At 36.8% G+C, this 18,436-nt stretch overlaps 1 protein-coding gene across 15 annotated transcripts in view; it reads left to right on the forward strand.

Moving 5' to 3' along the window:
• Positions 1–18,436, forward strand: part of NFAT5 (nuclear factor of activated T cells 5) — a 123,711-nt gene that overhangs the window by 42,427 nt on the left and 62,848 nt on the right. For all 15 annotated transcript variants that reach the window (XM_008518395.2, XM_070613782.1, XM_070613793.1 and 12 more), the window contains one exon: positions 18,278–18,403. In XM_008518395.2, the coding sequence (XP_008516617.1) occupies positions 18,278–18,403 (126 nt within the window). The remainder of the gene's footprint in view (positions 1–18,277; positions 18,404–18,436) is intronic.

Below are 18,436 nucleotides of genomic sequence, written 5' to 3' on the forward strand. Positions count from 1 at the left end.
TGTGTGTACAGAGTATTTTTGTACTCTTACAAGATTAAAACTCATTTTTTTAAAACCTCAAAGGGTTTAACCAAGTATTTTTTACACAGGGCACATATGATATTTATAGAATATTTAATTAAGTAACCTGAAAAATCTTCAAATCTATTGAAGGTTGTCAAGTAGAACATGGTTATATTAGTTCTTCATCTTCTCTGAGCAAAGAACATGTTGATATGGATTAAAATTACAATAGAATAACTTCTGCTTTTAGCCAAGATAGAGTAACAGTGAACAGATTTACCCTCTTGCCTGAAACAACTAAAAAGCCAGATAAAATATATGAAACAACGGTTCGCTTGACATTTAACGTCAGGCAAAGAAGGACAGTGATCCCTGAGGAAAAAAAATCAAGTGGCATGAGCCCTGCAAGTGCCCTGGCTTACTCCTTGGAGAAAGTTTCCAGGCTATGTTGCAGAAAGGGGGAATCCAAGTAGAACCCAGTGTTCTCGCTGAGTTGAGGAGATAGAGCTAGGAGTATGGGGAATCCAAGATAGCTAAAGTTCTCATCTCAGGGCAGAGTACCGGAAAGGAGGGAGATGTACTTAGAACTCCGGAGATCTGCAAAGGGTCTCCTTTGAGTATTTAGTTGAGTGGTGATCATAACATGCATGTGGGAAAACTACCCAAGACTGAGGAAAAAACTATCTGAAAGGATTAGAGGGAACAGTGCTCAGACCTCACAGACAACTGGAGTATGATGCTTGTTTGCACCAGGGAGAGTAGAAAACCTCTTAATTCAGAGGATATTGGGTAGTTTTAAGAAAGGTCTTGCCTCAGTAGTAAGGAAAAATTAAATCTGAACTAAACATACTCTGGTCATGCCTAACAAAGCTTAAAAAAGGCAAGAACCAAAAGGATCAAACTATTTCCAAGTAACTTAACCATATCCCAAAACAAAGCTCAAGAATATTTATAGGAATATTAAAATATCCAGCACACAACAAGGTAAAATTCTCAATGTTTGACATCCAATCAAAAATCACCATGGTACTAAAAGTTAACTTTATTTTATCAAAAATCACCAGTCATGGAAAGAGGCAGAAAGTTACAACACATAATGAGAAAAATCAGGTAAATTGAAACTCATCCAGAAATGACTTGTGGCTTTTTTTGTCTGTGCCCACTGGCATCTCAAGGTTATTGGCCTCTCCAACACCCAGTCTGGGATACATGAGACAAAAAGAAAACCCAGAGAACTCACTTCTGTATTGTTCCTGGGTCCCACTATCCATAGCTGGTCTACCTTCTTTTCTCCACCTTTCAGTCTTATTTTTTTTTTTTTTTAAATACGTATATAATAATATCCAAGATTTTTAGCTGAACTTAGTGGGAGAAATAAGGAAAAGTGCATCTACTCCATCTTTCCAAAAGATAATGTCTCTGAGACTTATAGTTTTAGAGTGAAAACAAATATTCCTTGCCAGATCAACGGAATATCCATATGAAAAACAATGAACTTTGACTTCACCCTCTTAATACAGTAAAACCAGTTCCAGATGGATCGTAGTTATAAATGTGGAAGGTAAAGCAAAAAGACTTCTAGAAGAAAACATGGTAGAATAGCTCCGTGTCCTTGGGTTATGCAAAGATTTCTTAAACAGGACACAAAAATTACTAACCATAAATGAAAAGATAGTTAGATTGAACTTCACTAAAATTAAAAACTCCTGTTATTAATACCATTAAGGGAGTGGAAAGGCAAGCCACATATGGAAGAATACATTTACAATATGTATATTTGACAGAGGATTTGCGTCTAGAATATATAACGAACTCCTACAAATTAATTCTTTTAAAAAAGGGGCAACCCCGTTAAAAAATGGGTAAAAGAACAGTCACTTCAGGAAAGAAGTTAACCACATGGCCAATAAGCATATGAAAAGGTGCTCAAAATCATTAGTTGACAGGGAAACGTAAATTAAAACCACAATGTGATACCACTCCACCTCCAGCACATGGCTTATAAAAAATAATAAAAACTTTTTTATGACTGAGCTTGTGGAGTAGCCAGAACTTTCATACACTGATGAGAGTGTGTATTGGTATGACCACTTGGGAAAACTGTTTCAGCAGTATCTACTGAAGTTGAGTATACATATACCTTATGACCCAGCAAGTTCACCTCTAGGTATATATCCAAGGGAAGTACATATTTGTACATGTAAGAATGTTCAAAACAGTATTTTTATAATAGGTAAAACTGTAAACAACTCAGTCATTTAACAACAGAATGGATTAACTGTAGAATATTAATATGACAGAATGATATATAGTAGAGCAAAAGAATTAACTTTTTGCAACAACATTGATAAATCGAACAGACATAATGCTAAGTGAAAGAAGCCAGGCATAAATGAGCATATCCTGTATGCTTCCTTTATATAAAGTTTAAAAACAGGCAGAACTATAATCTGTGGTGATAGAAGTCAGAAGATTGGTTACCTCTAGGGATGATGCTTGGGAAGAAGCATGAAGGATGCTTAATCACCTAATTGTTGGTGATGTGTGTGTTGTGTTCATTTTTTAAAATTCTTTAAGCTCAAGACTTAACATATGTATACTTTGCTATATGTATATGCTATGCTTTAATGAGAAGTTAAAACACAAAAGAAACAAACTATTCTGAAATTAGGACTTATAAGATTAATAATTATCCATTTTCACTTATGTATACTTTATAGTCAAAGCAGTTTTCACATATAGTAATACTATGATTATAAAGATAAAAGTACTTTGTAAACTCTAAATTGTATATTATCAGATGAAATCATCTGATAATCTGGTGAGATGATCTGGAGAACTACCATATGCTGTCAGTGGGTGAATTTTACCCATTGAGAGTCTTGTTTTTGCCCATAAGAGGTAATTCCGGATAATTTCTCCTAGGCTTAAAATAACAAGCACTGTGCTAATTTGTTTCATTATTTTAGGTATTATTCAAGTGTACATGTATCAAATATCTAAAATTATCTACCACTGTGTGAAATAGCAGTTGTCATTTTAGTCAGAAAAGATAAACAACGTTCATTTCATCTTTTTGATATGTAAGTATAATTGTTTCTCTTCAAGGTTTAAAAATTTAGGTAATCTGCAGAGGATAGTTCAGCTTTTTGTTGCAGTCCTTTTCTACTGTTCAGGGAAAAAAAAAAATAACTAGCAATACTTAAAGAGACAATAAACTCAGGCCACTACATTTGAGGCTGAATTTCATGCTTTAAAGTAATGGCTCTTGGCCAGAATCAGCTGTGGAGCTTTATAAAAATATACATTCTGTGATCCTACCTACTGTAAACCCTTATTCAGTAATCTGTGATGGAATCCCAGGCATCTTCATTCAGAAATAAAGAATACATATTTTCGTCTGCAGTTCTGATATTCCTTGTTGATTACCATTCTCTTAACTTAAGAAGCAGAAGTAATGAGCTTGGTCATTTGTTTATTGACACTCATGGTAGACAAATATTTTTGATCTCTGCAAACAATCAACTTATGTCTAAAAGTATGAGGTTTGAACATTTCTGTTTATTGTTGATAATCTTTGTGTAGAGTAGAAAAGACAAAGCCTTGTTGATTTCTGTAGTATTGACTTGAAAGAGGAAAAAAATTTGTGTTACATGAATAGAAAAGAAGAAATTTGATAGGAAATAACTTTAAAAATCATTGAAAATTAAGACCCTAAATCACGAAAAGTAATTTTTGTTTGTTCATTAGGAAAATGGTGGTTTAGCTGATGCTGGAGTAGAAGCTGGAAGATGGGACATGGAGGGAATGGGGTATTTGGAGTAGGAAATACTGTAGAAAAAAGACATTTTTAGTTGAGGTGGTGGACATTCTGGTAATGATAGCAAGGAAAACAAGATGAGTTTTTGTTTGTTTTACTTTCCCCCAAGATTATAGGTATAAAAATGAATTTGTTCATTTGTTCATATATTCATTCATACATTCATTTATTAAGCATATTATTGAAGTGCCCATTATGTGCCAGACACAATAATAATATAGTAAATAAAACAGATGGAGTTCCTAACTTCAGTGGGCTTTTTTTGTTTTTGTTTTTTTAAAGATTGGCACCTGAGCTAACAGCTGTTGCCAATCTTCTTTTTTTTCTTTTTTCTTTTCTTCTTCTCCCCAAAGCTCCCCCAGTACATAGTTGTATATTCTAGTTGTGAGTCCTTCTAGTTGTGGCATGTGGGATCCCACCTCAGCATGGCCTGATGAGTGGTGCCATAACTGCACCTGGGATCCGAATCAGCAAAACCCCAGGCTGCCGAAGCAGAGCACGCAAACTTAACCACTCGCCCACCTGGCCGGCCCCTCAGTGTTCTTTCTAATTGCATAGACGGGAATGCTCGGGAAAGAATTTATCTTTCAGCCAGCTGTTCTGCTCAGGACCCAGCTTTAACCAGTCTTGGCTACGCTAAATCATAACCTAATTGGAACATAATTTCTTTGTGGATACTTTCACCACTTCTACCTCTATAATTCTATGCTTTTTATGTGAATTTTAGGTTAATCTCATGAAACTACATTCATTCCATTCATACTATTCTTACCTTGCCCTCTTTATGTTTATTCTCTCCTACTTTCTTTTTTCACATATAACGTCTATGTCTTGATATGATTCCATTGGTTATTTATGTACTTGCCGTCTACCTCACTGGATTGTAAGCTGTTTGAAACTGATGCAGGTCACTTTAGTGTTTATGCACACAAAATGAATTAGTGGTGACAAAATTAGGTTTTTCTTCTTTTAGAAAATAAACTCCTGAGCTACCTTGTGATACAAGTTCTATGAGATTAGAAATAACACTGAAGTTATGAATTCCATTTATTTTATTTACTATATTATTGTGCCTGGCACATATGGACACTTCAATAGTGTGCTTTATGAATAAGCCAGAAAATCATCATTTAGTAACTGTCTTTTTAAGATCAAAAACAAAATAATATGCATAAAATAATATTAATTCTATTTAGTTCTTTTCATTTATAAATTATTACATACATTGATAACTACATGATTATTTTAGTTTTAAAAGGAATGGCTGTTAAATGTATGGTTATGTAATATGGTTAACTGTTCAGCAATGGAAAAGATCTCTATTCAGTATTGGTTTTGTAATCATTCAGCTAAATTATGTGTATATACATTATAAAGTTTTTTTTTTTTTTTAAAGGATGATTTTTTTTTTTTTAAAGATTTTATTATTTCCTTTTTCTCCCCAAAGCCCCCCGGTACATAGTTGCATATTCTCCGTTGTGGGTTCTTCTAGTTGTGGTATGTGGGACGCTGCCTCAGCGTGGTCTGATGAGCAGTGCCATGTCCGCGCCCAGGATTCGAACCAACGAAACACTGGGCCGCCTGCAGCGAAGCGCGCGAACTTAACCACTCGGCCACGGGGCCAGCCCCTACATTATAAAGTTTTAAAATAAATGTATTTTGAACTTTTTCTGCTGCTTATGTTCTTGAAATGAACTTATTTTAGTAATACTATGATTAAATGTGAGTTTAGTAGGGGTAGAAAATTATAAGACACTGGAGCCTGCTTCTCTTGTTAGCAAGCAAGCAACCAGTCACCATAATTTAAGTCCATTAGAATGGAAGTTCCATGATGCCGATTTTTGTCTGTTTTGTTACTGATGTATCCCCAGGACCTAGGACAGTTCTTGGCATACATTAGGCAGTCTGTAAATATTTGTTGAGTGAATGAGTACATGAATAAATGAATGAATATTTATCGAATTGTGCTTCATTCTATAGTAGATACAATGTTATCACCTTACCACTGATATTTATTACCTCTTATATTTATTAGCAGTGTTTCTAAAATAATATGAAAATTAGAAATTTTCTAGAAGCTTATTTCACAACTTATAATTACCCCTGTAGCCTTCCTTAGTATTTTGATAACCTCATCAGCAAACATTGAGTGCTTGTTGTAAGTAGAGTACTGCTAAACTGTAGTCGTTCAAAGAGGCTAGCAGTGGAGAGTTAGAAAATAGGCATAAAGATGATGCATAGCGATATGAGGATGTCAAAGATACAGTAGATATCAGAAATTAATATGTTCAGTGAAAAGTTTGATAATTAAGTTTATGTGCGTTCAACGTTTTAAAGATATACATAGAAAAATATGGAAAGGAAACATAAATATGCTAGTGTTTTAATAGTTATCTTTGGATGATGAGGTCATGGGCAAATTTAATTTTTATATCTTACATATCTGTATTTTTAAAAGCAAGCAATAACTTTAAATATGTTAATAATTTTCTGTCCTGGTTCTAGGACAGATTTTGTGTGAAACACAAAAATAAAGAAGTCTGTGTGCCCAGCAACATCAGTTTCTAGACCTCTCTCCTATTTACATGTTCACTAGGATGCACCATAGGTACCTCAACCTCATCATTTAAAGCTGAATTCATCATCTTTCCAGATTTGCTCTTATTCGTATATATTCTCTATTATGGGAAATAGCACCACCTTCCATCAGTTTTCCCAATCTAGAATTCCTATGAGCTGCTTAGAACTCTTTTTTTTTTTCACTCTCTCTGTCCCTCACAGCCAGTCATCCAATTAAGTTCATCAGTTTCCTAAACATTTTTAAATTCATATCCTGTTTGCCATTCTCATTGCCACTGCTTTGGTTCAGGACCTCGTTATTTCTTACTTAGACTGTTGTAAAAGCCTTCTTACTCATCTCCATCTCTAGGACCTAGTTTGCATATACCTGGAATAATGATCTTTCTCAAATACAAATCTGAGCTTATCATTTCTTTGCTTAAACCCTCAAAGGCTCCCTGTGTGCTGAGAGATAAAATCCTTACTGCTTAGCATGGTATAGAAGGCCTTTCATGTCTTGTCTCTCTATACCTTTAGTAGCCTCATCTCATGTTACACCTCAATGTAACTCTCGTATTCTAACTTACTAAATTACTTCAAAAACTGAAATAACTGAAATAAAAATACTCTTTGATCAGGTTTGCTTTTACAATTTCTCCTCCTTCTTCACAAACCTGTCTGCTGAATATCCATTTCAGTGTTCAAGATTTACTTCAGGTATCACATCCTCTGTGCGGACTTCTCTGATCTTTCGCAGATAGTGTTAAGGATTCCCTCTTCTCCACTTACAAAGCACCCCGTACTTCTATTAAAACATATACCATACTGCGTTATTTTAAACTTGATTAATTTTATTTTCTCTTGACTGATCTTCATAAAAGTGATTTTCTTTTATATTTGTGTCCCTAGTTTAATAGTGTGGGAGCTAAGTGTGTGTTGAATGAATGTTTAATTGCTATTCTGTCAGGTTGAAAGTAATAGTAAAGAGGAGATGGCATAGCAAAAACTACTGAGCCTGTGAGTGTGGCAAATAAGGTGTCAAATAAGTAAATATGACGAAGAAATAACATGATATATTTTGTAGCCCAGGTTATCTTTCTGTACCAAAGTATTTGGTTTCATTTGTTTGAGTGATTTTAGGCAGAAAGGGTAGGAAAAGTGAGAGGGAGGACAATGTAGATGACCAGATATCTAAATGTGAAGACATGAAATAAGCTTGTTTCCTTTGATATATTCATTTCTTTGGAACTTGCAATTTAAAAAAGTAAAACTACTAGTTACAGAGCTGAATATTTGGACTATGTAGTAATTAACTAAGAAATTTTTAGTGAAATGTGTGCTTTTATGTACTTTTGGAACAATCTTGAACTTATAAAACAGTTGTGAGTACAGTACAAAGAACTTTTTTTCTTTTTTCCTGAACCATTTGAGAGTAAGTTGCTGACATAATGCCCCATCACCTCCGAATACTTTAGTATGTATTTTCAACAAACGAGGATATTCTCCAACATAATCACAATATAAGCACCAAAATTTAAAAAAGTAACGTCAATACATTTTTTCCATCTAATTCTCAGACCTCATTCAGGTTTCTCCAGATGTCCCAATAATGTCCTGAAAAGCACAAGGATCTGGTTTAGAATCACATGTCCATTTAGTTGTCATGTCTTATTGTTTCCTTCAGTCTGAAATAGTTCCTTGGTCTTTCCTGGACTTTCATGGTTCTGATACTTTTGATTACAAGTCACTTATTTTGTGGGATGTTTCTCGATTTGGATTTGTATACTTCCTCGTGATTATATTCAAATTATGCATCTTTGGCAAGAATATAACAGAAATAATGATGTATTTGTATTGCATCCTCTCAGGTAACATACAAGTTTGATTTGTGTCATTGCTGATGATACTCACTTTGATCACTTTTAAGGTAGTGTCTGTCAGCATTCTCCACTTTAAAGTTACTCTATTTCAGGGCTGACCCAGTGGCATAGTGGTTAAGTTCATGCACTCCACTTCAGTGGCCCAGGGTTCGCAGGTTCGAATCCTGGTTGGGGACCTAGCACTGCTTGTCAAGTCAAGCTGTGGCGGCTTCCCACTTAAAATAGGGGAAGATTGGCACAGGTGTTAGCTCAGTGACAGTCTTCAATGTTAGCTCAGGGCCAGTCTTCCTCACACACAGAAGAAATTATAAAGTTACTCTATTTCTCCTTTGTAATTAATACATATTTTGTGGAAATGTACTTTGAAACTATATTCATATCTCATTTCTCATCACACTTTCAGTTTATTCATTACTGTTTTATATCAGTAAGGACTCCTGTGTTTTCAGTAGATTATAATTTGTGACTATTATTACTTATTTTTATGTTCATATTATCTCATGTTTGGCCAATGAGAGCCTCTACAGGCTGGCTTCTGTGTCTTTTTGGCATGTCCCCCATAATTCTTTGAGTATTTCCTTACTTTTAGCAAAACAAGATATTCCAGGCTCATTTTGTACCTTCCCTGTCCTAGCCCTGATGTCAACCATTTCTCAAAGAAACCCTACCTACTCTTGGTGGAAAAGGGTATTTAGAAGCCAAGATCTGGATATGAGATGTGCTCATTTTGCATAAATATGCTTTTGGGGTGCTGTTGCTCACAGGACCTTTCAGAGGACAGCACTAGGGAATATATGTATATTTATATACACATACTCACACATACATACATTTGTGTCTTTATTTTTCTTTCTATTCATATTGACTATCATGAGTTCACACCGATACCTCCAGTTGCAACTCAAAACCATACGGTTCCTTCTTGTTTTTCTTCCTTTCTATGTTTGTAACTCCCTTGTTTGACGTTGGGAAACTTGATTTCCTTTAATCTTAATATATTTACTTATTTGAGCAGTCTCCCTCTGTGTAACGAAGCTTCTGTTGCCACTGCCTCTCCCATTCTTGTTAATACCCTAATTACCCAACTTGGACTCCCGTATCTTGCCTCCAGGCTGTGGCTGCTGTCCTCCTACGTGAATACTCTTTTCAACCCACATGTGCTGTGACACCCAGAGCTGCCCTCCTGCTTACCTGTGGGCATCCTCCTTACACTGCATGAGTTCTGACTCCCCACATCCATCCTACATTCCTCACCCTGCTAGGATTTTGATACCTGCCTAAAGCTGCTGTTTGCTTCTGCTCCCTCAACTCCCATGGATGTCTTATTTATCCTGCTTGAACTCCAACATCCTATGCTGGGCTGCCCATCCATGGGAATGTCCTCTTCATCCTCCTCAGGTTCCAACGTCTTACATGAATGCTGTCTTCACCCTCCTTGGATTTCTAATCCCCATGCTGGGCTTCCTCACTCTGCACATGGGCACGTTCTACTTCCTGCTTAACCTTTGATACCCCAGCTACTATATGGATATCCTCCTTACTGCTTGGGTTCTAACACCCTATGCTGGGCACCCCCTGCATGGACACCTTTCTCACCCTGCTCAGGCTCTGCTTTCCTGTGCTGGCCACCCTCTGTCGTCTTCCTACTACTGGGCTTGTGCTGTGATACCTTGTGCCATCCCCTTGAGGATACACTGCTCACCGTGCTCTGGCTCTGACACCCTATGCTGGGCTCTCCCCACTCCCTCCGATAGATACCATCCTCATTCTGCTTGGACTGCCCATCCCAGTGGAGGCTCTCACTTTGCCTGGTCTCTACCCCCTCCCCCCCCGCCCCCAGCAAGCTGTCCCCCTGTGCCTCAGGCTTACCTCTTGTATGAACACTCTCCTCATCCCACTTTCTTGGTCTCCACCCCAAGCTGGGTCATCCTTCCATTCCCTGCTCCCCCTGCCCCCATATATTCTTCAACCTGCCTGGGCTCTGACAGCACATACCAGGCTGCAGATATTTTCTTTACATTGCTTGGACTCTGTACCTGGATATCTCTTCTCTCTCCCTCTTCCTCCTCCCCATTAACACTTTCCTCACCGTGCTTGGGCTCTGAAACCCCTTGTCAGGCCTCGCCCCCCCCACCGCCCCCACCATAGATACCCTCCTCACCACTTTTTGAGTTTGTCTAAACTACAATTTTTTGTTTTTGTTTTTCTCCCCAGAGCCCCAGTACATAGTTGTATATCCTAGTTGTAGGTCATTCTGGTTCTATGTGGAATGCTGCCACAGCATGGCCTGATGAGCAGTGCATAGGTCTGCGCCCAGGATCCAAACTGGCAAACCCTGGCTGCCAAAGCGGAGTGCACAAACCCAACCACTCGGCCACGGGGCCAGCCTGTGAGCTCTACAGTTTTTTGTTTTTGTTTTAAAGATTTTGTTTTTCCTTTTTCTCCCCAAAGCCCCCTGGTACATAGTTGTATATTTTTAGTTGTGGGTCCCTCTAGTGTGGCATGAGGGATGCTGCCTCAGCATGGCTTGATGAGTGGTGCCATGATCTGGGCCAGCAAAACCTTGGGCTGCTGAAGCAGAGCGTGCGAACTTAACCACTCGGCCACAGGGCCAGCCCTGAACTCTACAGTTTTTAAAGCTCTATTGAAAAGTATTCTTGTAAGATCTTTGAAAATTGTAAATAAGCCATAAATGTTTTAGGTTGGGGCCAGCTCCATGGCTTAGTGGTTAAGTTCGGTGTGCTCTGCTTCCGTGGCCAGAGTTTGGTTCCTGGGCACAGACCTACACTACTTGTTGGTGGCCATGCTGTTTTGGTGACCCACATACAAAAAGAGGAAGATTGACACAGATGTTAGCTGAGGGCAAATCTTCCTTAGCAAAAAAAAAAAAAGTTATAGCTATAACTTTGAAAGTCTCGTTCCTTCTAGGACAAACTTAAGTAATTTCTTCAGAAAATAATATAAATAAATTAAGAATATAGATAATCAAAATGGTTGGTTGAATAGTATACTCCATTCTGTATTTCATAAATGTTAAGAAGTTATTTAGAAAATAATTGTGAAGTTTTTACATGAAAAGTAATACCTACTAGAAAAAATATATGCTGTTCTATATTAAAATGATTGTGGAGCTCCAGTTAGTTTTCTTATTCTCCAAATTGATATAATTTATGTTGCTGTATATTATTTGAAATTACCTTAGAACACTAGGTCGTTTTAGGGAAACAATAATAAAATACAGTTAGGAAGAAGTGATATTATTATGTAAATATGTGACAGCAAACCAATAAACTGGCTTAAATTTAGATGAGAAAAATTTGTTAAAACAGAGCGTCACCTACCAGTTATTCTTGGACTTCATAATCTTTTAGAAACCAAATATCCAGTAGACCTGCAGCCAGAACATTTTTCCAATGGAGATGCCAAGTATGATGACTGTCAAGCCCGAAGTGTTTTTAACAGAATGAATGCTGTCTCTTTTCAATGCAGAACTATGCTGGCACAGTGGAGGTGCCAGGCATTTTGTTTTAGAATGTCTGACGTGAAACCATAGCCTTGGGATTCACCAGCTTATTGAGATAGTTAATAGAGAGATGGAAGAGTAAGGCAGTTCTCAAACTATTTGCGAGGACTTTTTGAAAATCTTCACTCTTTTGGGTGCTCAAGTAGCTTCGTCTTTAGAGTTTTAAAAAAAGTAAAATCCCATTTTTGAAACAAGATATATTTATAAATGGATTTTTCAGTATTATGTTGTTTGCATCTGATATCAGGGAACATTCATTGTTTGAATAACTAATACCTGTGCTGAGTATCAATTCAATTTTTGTTAAATTTTTTAAGCATTCCCAATACAAAGTATCATCCTTTTTACCACAAATATTTCCACTTAGCTGCTTGCTTGACAATTGAACAGAAACATCTTATTTACAGAATTTTTTTTCCCTTTTTATTTTTCATCTCTGCTTGGAGTTAAATCTGTAGTATTAGTTGCATACAACTTTTATTTATTTTTGTTACCTGGAAGTAATTAAGATAGTCTTCAGGAAAGTCATATAGTAGGTGGGCTTTCTGACAATTTTGGTTTTTACTCACTAATCCTAAAGTAGTTGAACAGTGAGCGCTAACTATGAGGTCAGCAAGGGTGAGGTAAGGATAAAAATTCCAAAAAAGGAATAATAATTTTTTTAAAGATTTTTTTTTTTAAAATTTTTCCTTCTTCTTCCCGAAGTCCCCCAGTACATAGTTGTATATTTTAGTTGTGGGTCCTTCTAGTTGTGGCACGTGGGATGCCACCTCAGCATGGCTTGATGAGTGGTGATAGGTCCGTGCCCAGGATCCAGACCAGTGAAACCCTGGGCCCCTGAAGCAGAGCACACGAACCCAACCACTCAGCCACGGGGCCAGCCCCAGGAATAATAATTTACAGAGTCCTTTTTAACAGCCCTTTCAGGCTGTGTACCATCCATGCATATCCTTAGTTTTTATTGTATTTATTGATTTGATTAGGTTATATATTTTAGTAAAAAGAAGATCCATGAGCCTGCTGTCCAGCCCAAGTTATTTCTGCTCCTCCTTTGTCCTATCTCCTTGTCTCCCCATCAAAGGAAACCGCTGTCCTAGACTTTGTATCTATCATTCCTGTCTTTCATTTTATCACGTGTTTTTCGTTTTTTACCATTACACAAGCTTCAAATTCTTGATTGGTACAGCCTACCTCACACGATTGTTTTGAAATTAAGTGAGAATATGTACATAATGAGCTTTGCACAGTGACTAGCCCTGCTAAAATGCTCAATAAATGGTAGCTGTAATTGTATTATTAATGTTGTTATTTTGCTGCGAGAAAATAACATGAAAAGCATGTCTTTTCTTAGCTGTTAACTTTGTTTTATCTCCCTGGACTCTTCCGGGGGAAATTGAGGGAATATGGGGGTTTGAAGTCTTTTCCTGGAACTGAGCAACGTGCAGAATGAAACAGTAGAGAATGGGATTGGGCCATCCGCAGTTAGGCAACAGAGTTCCCAATTGAAAAGGAAAAAAAAAAAGCAAAGCTGCACTGTTAAGTTACCAGTTTTTCCCTTCTCTTTCATTACTTTACACCCTCAGGATGGGATTTCTGTCTACTTTGAGTTTGATAAGGTATAGTGAAGCTCTCACCCCTTATTAGCCAGTGTTTAAGAATAAATGACTGAATTGACCCAGAAATAATCAGAGACATAAATGGATCAGAGTTTGTTGAATGACCAAGCAAACATGCCAGCCAGTCAGCCCATTTTTACGTTGTTCACCTTCCCACCCAACATTGGGAAGCATTAATTTTCTATCAATATCTGAAAATGATTTCATTCTTCCATTTCTTCCTTCTTCCTCATTGCCCTAGGCTCTGCACTATTGCACCAAGAGAAGACAAATTCTTGATCTGAGCTTCTTCCCCTTTCTGCCTAATTTCTTTTATCACACACTTGCATTAATAATTTATGTTAACAGAGTTATTTATTATATTACACTTGCCCTAGTTCTGCTACATAGATTCTTTTTTTTTTTTTTTTTTTAAAGATTTTATTTTTTCCTTTTTCTCCCCAAAGCCCCCCGGTACATAGTTGTGTATTCTTCGTTGTGGGTTCCTCTAGTTGTGGCATGTGGGACGCTGCCTCAGCGTGGTCTGACGAGCAGTGCCATTTCCGCGCCCAGGATTCGAACCGACGAAACACTGGGCCGCCTGCAGCGGAGCGCGCGAACTTAACCACTCGGCCACGAGGCCAGCCCCTGCTACATAGATTCTTAAGCAGTGGACTTATGTTGGGATTTTGGTCAACTAAAATTCATAATGAACCATTAAGTTAAGTTGACTAAACATTGTGATTGCCCAAATTATTAGCAATGTTAATAAAAAAAATGCATGACAATGGTCACCCCAATCCCAGCAGACAGAGAAAAGAATTCCTTAGAAAACAAAAGTAAAATCATGTATAAATATCTTTAAAAAGAGAGAGAAAGTGTGTGCATTTAAGTACATTGCACAAGAGCAGTTTTTATCAGCTGTTACATTAATCCTTATTAAATTTCACCTTATTCCTTTGGGCAACTATTCCAACCTTTCATGATTGGTGATGAATTATAGCATACGAGATATCCCTCTTAAGCCTGTCATTCACAAATTCAGTATCTTTGTACAAGTTATTGATATAGTAACCACCTCCCTCCAGGTTGAACCCATACATTTTTGGGTGCTATTGCTTAGCGTCATCTATTTTATTGTTTGTATTTCTTCATCTTGTTCCCTAGAACTTTTTAAGATTTTCATCAATTATTTTACTGAATTTAGGGTAACTATGCCTGTAGCATTTTCTTGATCCTCTAGTAGAAGAGCCTTAAAAAGCAAATTAGATTAGTTTGCAGCTTGACCTTCCTCATAATTTCATTTTTCACAAATAGAAGATATATGAAGGGGCCGGCCCCGTGGCCGAGTGGTTAAGTTTGCATGCTCTGCTTTGGTGGCCCAGGGTTTCACCCATTCGGATCCTGGGCACAGACATGGCACCGCTCATCAGGCCACGGTGAGGTGGCATCCCCCATGCCACAGCTAGAAGGACCCACAACTAAAATACACAACTATGTACTGGAGGGCTTTGGGGAGAAAAAGGAAATAAATTTAAAAATCTTTAAAAAAAAAAAAAAGAAACTATGTGAAGAGATATTTTTTGTCCGTGAAGTTTATTAGGAACATTGAGAAACCTAACTTGCTCTTGTGCAATTCTCGCTTGTCCTTGTTCTACTTCTCTTTGTTAAAAAACAGTATTACCAATGTATAATTCACATATCATAAAATTCATCCATTTAAAGTGTGCACATTCAGTGGTTTTTTAATATATTTGCAATTGTGTAACCATCACCATAATCTAATTTTAGGACATTTTTACCGCCCCAAGAAGAAACCTTGTAACATTGTCTCTCTGTAAAAAAAATCTAAAAGTGATTTTACTTTTGTTTTCTAATGAAGTCTTTCCTCAGGAAGCTGCCTTTCCATTATGGATTTCCCATTCTCTTTCTTCATATTCTATGTTTAAAAATCTAGAATTTCTTTCCTTCCTTATCTATCTAACTGATTTAAAAGATAACACAAGAAAAATAGATATGGTGGCTTAACATGAAATATCTAGTACTTACTTAGGACTGTTTGTTTTCATGAATTTAAAATACCTATGCTCTTTTTCAGGAGTTTTTTCATTGGCTAGTGGAGACTGTAAAAGTGTTTAATTTGGATTGAATTTAGGATCAAATGGCAGTAGTGTAAACTGCATAATTTATATACCTTTAATCTTTTTATGTCTTATGGGAAACAGATTTAAGAGAAAGACCAGTGTATGTGGTTGAGTTGAACAGTTATATCTTGGAAGGAAAATCTTTGAGGTAATAGGGTAAAAGAAGTTTAAATGAGCATTTAAGTCTTAGAGAAGTTGTTTAATGTTGCAGAGCCAACCCAGTTCTGTCTGAAATCAGAGCCTGTGCTGGTAAGGACGATATTAACTACTACTTCCCTTGGATAGATGAGATAAAACTTCTGACTTCTCGAATTTCTGAACACTTGAGTCACTTAATCAGAAAATACTTTGATGAAGGAGTGAATCCATGCTTCCCACTTCTTCCACTTGACCTTGTGTGTTACTTTGTTTTGAGGGATGGGGAGAGGGAGGTCTTGTGATATAAGTTCTGTATTTAGTTACTTTCCAATATATTTTTGTTAACATTGCTTTTGTACCTCTAATGTAGACTCAACTTTATACCCTTTTTTGGGAAAGATAGAGTGTTTCAGTCCACAAGGGTTTGTTTTGATTTGATTTATTCATTTTAATAATTAGAGGGGCCGGCCCTGTGGCCAAGTGGTTAAGTGCGCATGCTCTGCTTCAGCATCCAGGGTTTCCCTAGTTCAGATCCTGGGCGCCGACGTGGCGCTGCTCATCAGGTCATGTTGCGGCGGCGTCCCATGTAGCACAACCAGAGGCACTCACAACTAGAATATACAACTATGTACCAGGGGGCTTTGGGGAGAAGAAAGAAAAAAAAGAAGAAAAGAAAGAAAGATTGGCAACAGTTGTTAGCGCAGGTGCCACTCTTTTAAAAAAAAAAATAATAATAATTAGTGAAGTGGAGAAATAGTTTTGACCAGCGAAGTGCTGTTAGTGATGGGGCTATTACTAGGATAAGTTTTTTTCCCTTGACATAAGTGTATTTTGGTAGATCTTTCATCTAAGTTAATTTCTATTTTCAAATCTCCTTTTTGTTTGGGGAAAAAAGGACTTGAGTGTACTTTTATGTATGAGGAACTCTTGTTTTCAACATGTATTGAGAAAAATAATTGTATTAAAATCAATATTTGATGATATGGCATTTCTGTTTTAATTGTGTTCTCCCTACTCTCCGCCTATATTATTTGAAAAATGGAAGTAGTTTACGTAATGCTATTGGCAACATTCTAACAAGCTGAAAATTTTCAGTCAGGGCATATTATATTCACACATTTGCCAAATGCTTTGAAGATGGAAATTTCAACTGTTAAGTAGTAGGGTTTTTCAAAAGAAACTTTTAAGTTAATTCTTTACTGTTAATGAAGATCATTTAATAGTACAACTTCTAATTTTAGCTTTCCTTCCTGACATTCTTCCTTATTCCTGTCCACATCAGTTAGGATATATACTTTAATGATTAACTGGGAGGATCAAGTATATATGAATTCAGTAGTAAGTTAATTAAAAATATTGTTTGTCACCGAGGATACAGTATCTTATAGTGCTACGTTTGCTTTTTGAATCAATCATGCAAATAATTAATAAACTTCTTTAATTGTTGGAATGTTGGGTTTCTTGGAATACTAGGCAAGTCCATTAAACTCTTGTGCCTCGGTTCTTTTTAAAATGGGCATATGATTGTAATTGGTCTTTTAAAGTTCCTTCCAACATTGATTCTACTACTTTTTGAAGATATTTTGAGAATTATTTCTGTCCCAAAACCATGCAGTAATAACTATAAAAGGATTTTTAAAATAGTAGATATAAATTTAATTTTGTGGACAATTAGAATTATAAAAGACACTGAAAAAGATAATATTCTGTAATCTGGGATACAAAAGTAATCATAATGTAATATGGGCATTTATGTTCTCTGATTTAAGAGTATCCTATACTTGTGCCTTTGTAGAATTGGAGATGCCTCAGAGTAAGAAGTATTTGCTTGAGCAATGACATTCCTTTTTTAGCTTCTTTAGGAGGGAAAAATGCCTTATAATGGCAAATTAAAATATTTGCTAAAGGGGCTGGCCCTGTGGCCAAGTGGTTGGGTTTGCGCGCACCGCTTCGGGGCCCATGGTTTCGCTGGTTTGAGTCCTGGGCGCAGACATGGCACTGCTGGTTGGGCCATGCTGGGGCAGTGTCCCATGTGCTACGGCTAGAAGGACCCACAACTAAAAATACACAACTATGTACCAGAGGGCTTTGGGGAGAAAAAGGAAAAATAAAATCTGAAAAAAAAAAATTTGCTTAAAGGTGCTGGGTAAAAGAGCAGGGCTAGGCTAATGGTCTAATCGAAGAAGTCAATTTCAAGCTGATAGACACTAGTATATGCTAACTCATATGTAAAAGATGGTAAGTTACACTCTTATTATTACAGAGGAAGATACTGGAACATTTTGAGTTATTTGACATTTCTTCTATTCTTTCCAATTTCATTCAGTTTTAAAATTTTATGACTTTTTCTGGAGACCATCTTAATCATAAGGAATAAAAGCCAAGAAGAATATAGGGCAGAACTAATGGAAAATTTATTCTTCAGTTCAATAAAATTATATAATAAAAGAAAAAAACATTTGCTGGTAATTCTTTACAACAGTAATTATATGAAGTTTTGTGTGTGTGTGAATAATACAGTTCTCCACGTGAGAGAAAAGACTTATTAATTTCGTGCTCATATATTAGGTTATTGCCTTACACTCTTTCAAAAATTTTTTCTCCCTCTCCAACAGAATCTGTCTATGATCTTCTCCCCAAGGAGTTACAGTTACCTCCATCTAGAGAAACATCTGTAGCATCAATGAGTCAGACAAGTGGTGGTGAGGCAGGTTCGCCTCCTCCAGCTGTAGTTGCTGCTGGTATGCATTTCATTTTACTTTATTAAAGAAAAC

This window comes from Equus przewalskii, chromosome 3 (genome assembly GCF_037783145.1).
Source record: "Equus przewalskii isolate Varuska chromosome 3, EquPr2, whole genome shotgun sequence".
Classification (NCBI taxonomy): domain Eukaryota; kingdom Metazoa; phylum Chordata; class Mammalia; order Perissodactyla; family Equidae; genus Equus; species Equus przewalskii.